This window comes from Callospermophilus lateralis, chromosome X (genome assembly GCF_048772815.1).
Source record: "Callospermophilus lateralis isolate mCalLat2 chromosome X, mCalLat2.hap1, whole genome shotgun sequence".
NCBI classification, from domain to species: domain Eukaryota; kingdom Metazoa; phylum Chordata; class Mammalia; order Rodentia; family Sciuridae; genus Callospermophilus; species Callospermophilus lateralis.
In genome coordinates, this window is record NC_135325.1 from 13,007,444 (window position 1) to 13,015,589 (window position 8,146).

Here is an 8,146-nt window from a genome sequence, read left to right on the forward strand (position 1 = left end):
CATCAGCAGAGGAGGTAAACACATCAGGAGCTGTGTCCCCTCTCTTCCTCCCCTGCTCCTTATTACCGCAGCTCTTTAAATGTGCTCTCCCCAGTCATCAGATGCATTTGTGTCATTCACATGCACAGGGTTGCCAGCCTGCAGCTCTGGCCTGCCGGGAGGCAGCCTTGGGGCCTTTGTTGTGTATTCTCAGACTCTGATAATTAGAACTTTCAAATTGTCTTTCTATAGTCCCTTAATGATGCATCTCTCTCTCTCTCTCTCTCTCTCTCTCTCTCTCTCTCTCTCTCTCTCTCTCTCTCTCCCCCCCCCCCTCCCTCCCTCTCCCCTTCTCTCCTTCCTCTCTTTTTCCACCCCCTTTGGGCATTTAAATCCTCTACAAAACTTTTTGTTGTTATTTTTGGAAAGGCATTGATGTAATTTAGAAAAGGTTGTGGAGAACAAATGTGAATGTGTAACTAAGGAACAAAAATCTTGAGACCGAGTTTTCATTTTCCGGGGTTTTGTGGACTTCAGTGGGGTTTTGCTTCCTGTGATTGACATCCTGTCCCTTCTGTGTTTCCTTCCCAATCCTTTCCTATTCCAAGGTGCTGGGCCACTTCCCCCACCCCACTACCCCCACCCTCAGGCACTTTGGCACAGTGTCCAGGGCCCTCACTTCCAGAACAGCTGATTTCTGGGGCCTACCTTTCTCTATTCAGGAGCATTGGATTGGGGGCAAGTGGTCAGAAGTGAAACTCAACTCCAAGTATGGACTGGGGGTTCTGGCTAGCTGGGGTTATATATCTATATCCCTGATTGCATCTTGTGTGACCTTGGGCAAGTGACTTAACCTTCCAGATTCCTAGGCCATAAAATGGGGATTTAAAAAAAAAAAAAAAAGAGTCAACTTCTCAGAATGCCTCATGGGGTTCCTGAGCAGCTTTGAACAAAGACTGCATCATCTTAACCATTCTGGGCAGGGTTAGATTCCCCGAAAAGATCAGACCTGTGTATAGCAGCCCTACTGCTCTTTTCAAAGAATAAAATACAGAAGTAGCAGTCTCTGGAGAGGCAAAGGAAGGATCTTGTCTCTAGCTGTTTTTCTGTTTTCTCAGAACAGGAAAGCCAGGGATGAATGGGTGAAGTAACAGGATCCAGAGGCCAGGGCACTATACACAGTGAGTTCACACAGTATTGGCAAAAAGAGAAATCTTGGCAATAGACAAGTACTCTCCAGGCAGTCCCCCTTAACAGAGAGATGAAGACAGAAGGTACTAGGAGAAACTGACTAGGCCCAGTGATCTGGGGAGCATGGGTTGGGAGGCACAAGGAATCATAGCTTCTTTCCTTTGAGACCAGGTACTTCTAGCCACATGCAGACTTCACATGCAATTGCATGCCTGTGAAAGTGGAGCTTACCTTGTCTGCTGCACGTGGGTGTGCACCTGCGATTTGCGTCAGTAAAAGGTGGCCCCAGCCCAGGTACTGAGTCAGCTTTGTGTTGAGAAGTGATAGGCCAGCAGGCAAAAGGAAGTCAAGCTTTAACAGAGGAATCTTGGGCACCCCAACATTGGACTGGCTCCAGGAATACCCTGAAGATTATGAGAAACTCAGAAACATAGAGCAGACCCAATCTACACTCCCCTTTCTAGTGCCTGAGAACTATCAAATGGTCTGTAAAGAAGAAACTTAAATTTTTTTTATTTGTTCTTTTTAGTTATACATGACAGTAGAATGTATTTTGACTATTATACACATATAGAAGAAGAGACTTCTAATGCTTTTATTTTTATTTCACTTTAGAAAAATTGAAGAAGCAGTTTTTTACACCCAAAGTTCTTCAGGACTACAGAAAACTCAAGAACACAGCCGAGCAGTTCTTGTCCTGGAGTGGCTACTCTGAAGTGAACCTCAGCAAACTCTTCGCCGATTGTGCTGTGAAGTCCTAAGGGAATCCACAAGCGAATGAGGAGGGCTAGTTGCAAATCCTAGCTTCCTGAGCACCTCTACTCTGGCCCTAACTGCTTCTCCAATATCTTGCTTTTCCCTTAAGGACTGCATCTCATGTTCACATGGTATGTGAACTAGAAGGAGGGATTGCAAAAATATTTCATCTGTCATGCATCAAAGAAGATCCAGTCTTCATGTTATGATATACCACTGAGCTCTTCCCCATGTCCCTAAAGACCTAGCATATTGGGAACTGGGTTTCTAGGAGAGGGAAATTGCTATTTTAATTGAAAGTGGCTGAGATGTAAGTGACCCTGGACTTTGCCCCAGGGCTGTAGTAGAGGTGTTCCCCAAAGAGAGGATTCTGCAGCCCAGCAGGAGCAGTAGTAACATTTTGCCTTTTCACATGCCAATTAAACACAGTCTAAATCCAGATGATTCCTCAGCCACTTGCTATAGAAGTGGCTGTCTTTTTTAGTCTTATCTTTCAGATAGGTAGTGGATGGCAGGGGAGATATAGAATCCTTGCACTCAAAAATAAACAGAATGGACTCTATTGAATTGCTCCAAAATCCAACACACACACACACACACACACACACACACACTGAACAGGTGTTTTACATTTACACACACCACACTTAAATAGAAAGTTTAGGTAAAAGTTTATACAACAGGAAAGCACATTTAAAATAATATAGGACATCAAAGGGCTGGGGATGTAACCCAGTGGTAGAGTGCACTTGCCTAACATGCATGAGACCCTGAGTTCTGTCTTTAGCAGTGCAAAAAGAAAGTGTAGCATTTGGGATGAGGATCAATGTGTTGCATTTGGCAAAGTGGGAGAATGGTTAATTGGCCCTGGTGCTTGCTATTTTTTCTCATTTTCTTCAGAATGGTGCCTGCTTTGCTGCAGCAAAAGTATTTCAATATGTCAATCTTTCTTACATTATTGGTAAGATTGTACTAACAAAATATATTTCCCCTTGTATAACTATGCTGTGTTTTAAAAATGTTTACCTATGTGTTTTTATAAAGGAGAGTATGCTGTGCTTTATACTTAAGAATAAAGTTTTTCTAAAGGGAAAGCAGTTGCAATGAATTCTTATTGGGCACAAATAATTGACTACAGGGACAGCAAGGAATACTGTTTGACTGAAGGCCCCCCCCCTTCCCAAACCTCAACCCACTTTTTTTTTCATTGCAACTGAGATTAGAACCCAGCTCATAAATTATTGCAAATAGCAAGGCCTTTGAATGTTCTGAATTTTGGAATTCAGGAGAATTTCTGTGGACTTTGGATCCTTTAAGAGATAAGATGCAAGCTCTGGGAGTATAGCTCAGTAGTAGAGTGCTTACCTAGTATGTAGGTTCCATCCCCAGCACAAAAAAAAAGGTGAAGTATGGGGCCTGGTGTTATAATAGCTCAGGGTAGAGCAGTGCTTAGCTGCACAAGGCCCTGATTTGATCCCCAGCACCAAAGAGAGACAGACATAAGGTATGGTTTCTAATGTGACTTTGTGGACTTGTACAACCAAAGGGAGCTAAGCCAAGAGCTCCATGGTGTCTCTTGAAAAACAAAGCTCATTTGTTTTCTCCCTGGGAGAAAGGCACCAAACATAAAGGTCCCCTAGGGAAGGAATACTTGTTAAGTAGTGGAGATGAAGCCACCTTTCAATCTGGTTTTGCCTTCTCTTTTTGTTCCCTCCCTTCTCCCTTCAGTCTCTTAAGTATCTCCTGTCCTCTTGCTCTTACACTCAAGTTCAAAGTAGAAATACTTTGGGATTAGGTTCCTGTTGATTAATTAATTGGTACTAAAAGCTCTGCAGCCAGTTACAAGTTGGAGGAAACTAAGGGATTGATGTGATTTTATTGCTCCTTTGGTCAATTCTGATAATTGCTATTATATAAGTTTATAGAGATAGTTCTCCAGTGGGTGCTTCTAGAGCCACTCCCCCACTCGCTTTCTAAAGAGAAGGCATATTTTCCTTAATTTCTGGGTCCTGGGATTATATTGATTATAAGAATTATCCTGAACTTGGTCATCCAGAAACTCCAAAAGACTTAAATAATGCCTCACTAGTTTATTTCTTGTCAGTGCCTCTAGATTGTAATCACTATGAGGGCAGGGACCACTTATATAGAAGATCTATAGAAAATCAGACATTTCTAAGTACAGTCACCAAAAAGAGGTACCTCGGGATTCCAGAATTTTATGGAAACTGCAACTTGAAGAATTACAATGGATCTCTGTTGGAAGATTGGAATATCACCTACTCGCTTTTCTCTGAGAAAGGTCACTACTCCTTCCTTTGCCTTGATTGATAGCATACTGGGTAGAATTGGTGCAGATATGCTGCCCACTTCTTTTAAGGGGAGAAAGCTGCCTACCCATCTTTCTCCATGGGGCTCTCTGGCATAGGTCTTAAATGCTAAAAGAGAATGAATGGAATAAGCTAGATTCATGCTACCCAGGGGTCTGGACTGTCTAAAAGGGGCAGCAGTAATATGAAGAGGGACAGGACCCAGAGCAGCCACGTGGTACAGTTTTTAAGAGAAGCCAAGAACCTGAATATTCCATAAAGTTTCTTTATTCCTAAACCTTCGCAACTGATATTTTAGAACAAAATTTGAAACATTGTGTGGGCCAGACTGGACCTCTGGGTTAAAATCTATCTGAGCCAGTTGGGAAATGGTACTCTAAAAGGACCCTGCTGTGCTTAGAGCCCCATGCCCCTGAAAAGGACACCTGTTCTATTTAATTTAATTTAGGAACTAGGATCTAACCTACAACAGATCCTTGCAAAGATGTGCAATCAGCTTGTCTTGGGCACAGTTTACTAACCCTCAACTCTCCTTCATATGAAGGTAGATAGAAGAGGCCAGAAGTTGAAAATCCTGTAAAATTTTAATTTGCCTGAAAAATAGTTGGAGTTAATTTTATGGCTTGCACAGGATGTGGGGGCTAATCAAAGTTTGCAGATTGGAGTTCAGATGCTGAAAGGGAATGAATTCACTGTCCTTCACCACCACCACTTTCTCCAACCCTTGCCACCTCTTAAAGCCTACACACACACACACACACACACACCCCTTGAGACACACTTTTTCAAACATCATTGAAAGTGAGTTTGGCAGAAGATGCAAAAACAAGAAAACTCCAAAAACAGATTTCCCTATCTTTGTCAGGGTTTTATGAAAAACATTAAGCCTCAGAGCCTCTTGTCAGGATCCTCGGCCCTCAATTCCATGCTATTTGATGCTGCCATTCCAAATTTGAAGCTGCATTTTCCTCTCTTTTCTCTCTCCCTCTCCCTTTCCCTCATGTCTGTCTGTCTGTCTCTCTTTCTCTCTCTCCCCTCACCTAAATATTTCTTAATTGAACGGTTTGTGGTAGAGCTTCCTTATAGCAGTTTAATAGATTAACTCATCTGAGCCAGCCTCAAATTTCAGATTAAAATTCCTTCATCCCGAAGGCAGCATTATCAGGTTGTTGGAGGCTGTTTTCAAACCTTGGTTTTGAATAGCAGCGGCTCTGCATTAATTTAACCACTAAGCTAATAAGTAGGTTTCGTTTTGTTATGCTAAGCTTTATTGCTTTTCTTTTGATCAGAATGGTGTTGTTGAGCAAAGCAGCAGACAAGGCATTCTTTGATGAGGGAATTAGCGCTCCATTCTTCCTCTATTATTCATAGCGCAGTGGAATATGTAAGTACCTGAGGGTGTCAAAGGAGCGCAGGTTCTATTGCAAAGTGCTCGCCTTGTTTCTCTCAATAGCTGACTATGAGATGATAAACCGCTTAATACACTGTGCTAATTGGATGAGAGCAAAAAGAGATGGGAATTAAGGCGAGGCAAAAGGAGAAAGTGCAACCAGCCTTCAATTCACTCTTTCACCACTTTAACAGCACCAAAGGAGGCACAAGCTTTCTATAAGCAGACTAGAGGTTTTGTGCAGAGATAAAATGAACGTGTTAGTGGATTCAAGTAATACACTAATTATTGCACAGTATAAATACCACTACTGGTTTTATAACAGGGAGGTAAACTTCTTTTGAGAGGGTTATAGGATTGCTTGGCAGTGGTGTAGAACCTAATAAGGGCCCAGAGTAATAACCCCCTGGATTAACAAAATTGCTGCTTGTAGAAGTATGATTCAGGCTTTTACGAAGATTTCCGGAGAATGAATAAAAATGACTGAATGACATTTCTTAATGTATAACTGGTAATCGCTCCCTTTTCTTTAAAGGAAAAAAAATGTATACTTCAAACTGGACCGTTAATAACGTCCAGGGACAACACGACTTTTTCCTTTGAAAAATGCTTTTTCCCCCCTGTCAGGTATCGGGTTTTCTTTTCCCCGCCCCCCAGCCAGGCTGCCACTGTCAGTTAAATATGCAGTTGCTCTGGGGAACTCTGTGTTCCAAAATACCATTTTAGGCTCCATTTAAGACCCCCTTCATTCAGACACACTCACTTTTGTGTATACACATACACACATGCTCATGTACATTTTTTTTCCTCTAAAAGCAAGTTAGGCTAACCCATGTATAATTTCCTCTCCTCCAACATCAGCCCTTTTTTTCTATCCTAGAAAGATCTCCACACTCAAAACCATACTAAACAGAGAACTACAGGTGCTTTGACTCTTGGTATTATAAATCAAATGCAACAATAATGAATGTTTGCCCCAATCAGGAGGGGCAGTTGTTAGAAAGGGAAATTGATTAGGGCCCAATCCCAGTAACTTTAGGTTAAGACTAAGTTTCCCTTCAACAATCACTCATCCTAATTTATCCTCTTGCTAACTTCCTCACCACACACTTAAGATGTCTGCCCTCACCACTGCCCACAGCCCAGACCATGGGTGACTGAAGAACACTTTTGCTAATATGCCAAATGCCTCCTCCGGATCTGGTTAACCTGTGTGAAAATGTAGCAAATTAACTTACCCTTTTTCCTCAACCTTCCCACAGAGGCCCCAATAGGGCTTCCAATCATCCTTCCCCCCAAAATACTGTGGGGGTGGCAATGGGAAAGCAGGTGTTGGGCCATTCTGCCCTGGGCATGATAGGAGACAGTCATGCCATGAACTGGACTCTCCTGGACACCCCAGGGCGCCACATGTCCTCCTCCATGGTGGAAGAGGTTTGCTTAAGGTTGGGGGTGGGGTCAGCCGCTCCCAGCATTGTGATTGAGTTCCCAGATATTGGGGCCAAATTGGGTTGCCATTCATTAATAATGCTCACAATAAGATTAAATCATTCTGGAAAATCTCATAAAATCCCCCTAAGTACGCTCCAGTGGCTCTTTCCAATCCCCATCATTCAGCACTTGGGGAGGTTTGGAAGGAGAAGAAAATTGGTTTCTTTGCTTTTAATGCTGCTTTGAAAAGATACTCAGAGTTTGTCATGCGTGACATGTCACATGTTTAATGTGGACTTGCTGGAAGTCAGGGGGTCTTTAGCGTGTGATATTTATGGGGAATATTAAGTGCAGAATGAGGTCCCTCCAGCTGGGGAAAGTTGAAAGAATAGGAGGCCCAGGACCCAGCTTGTTTTCGGCATCAGAATGACATAGGATTAAGAGTTTGTAAAACAAGGCGAGGGGTTCTCATTGGCCAGTAATAAATGTAATCCTTGGAGGTAATTTCACGCAATTTGCTTCTGCTCCATGGAAGGGTCAAATGAGAAAAAATGACTTAAAAAAGGGTTCATTAACAGGAAGAATGGTACTGTTTCTCGTATACCATCCAACTGGCAGCCTGGAAGGGAAAAAAGAAGCCTTACTAAACAAAAAGCCGAAATCGACGGAAAATTGATATCGACCACCAATAAATAAATAAATAACTCTCTCCTTTCCTCTGGCGTCTCTGGCACTCGGCTATCTCCTCCTCAGCGGCCCTGTCCACCCTAAAGCAGCTTGCCCTAGGGCAGAGTCTGTGGAATCTGAGGGTCTGAGACTTTCAGGCCTGGAGGAATGCCCTAGAAAGTTTCCACCCAGCCTTACTAAACCTGGGAAAGGAATGTGAGGTGGAGTGTAGGTAGAGGCCCCTTCCCATGCCCCAGGCCGGCCACCTGCCTGTGAGTACCGCCCTGGCGAGTCCCCAGCTAGGCCATCATAGAGGGGACCCACCCGAAAGCCAAAGTCCCAGAAAGAGTTTCAGGCGGGCGAGCTGGGCCCACACACTCCCCAAGCAGAGCCTCCAGACGTC

The 8,146-nt window shown here is 43.3% G+C and overlaps 1 protein-coding gene across 3 annotated transcripts in view; it reads left to right on the forward strand.

The window, feature by feature from the left end:
- The window catches only part of Pola1 (DNA polymerase alpha 1, catalytic subunit), a 293,829-nt gene extending 290,824 nt beyond the window's left edge, over nucleotides 1-3,005 (forward strand). For 2 of the 3 annotated variants that reach the window (XM_077106279.1, XM_077106280.1), the window contains one exon: nucleotides 1,786-3,005. In XM_077106279.1, coding sequence (XP_076962394.1) covers nucleotides 1,786-1,931 — 146 coding nt within the window. In that variant the 3' untranslated portion in view covers nucleotides 1,932-3,005. The remainder of the gene's footprint in view (nucleotides 1-1,785) is intronic. The other variant, XM_077106281.1, reaches the window with a different exon arrangement.
- The last annotated feature ends 5,141 nt before the right edge of the window (nucleotides 3,006-8,146 follow it).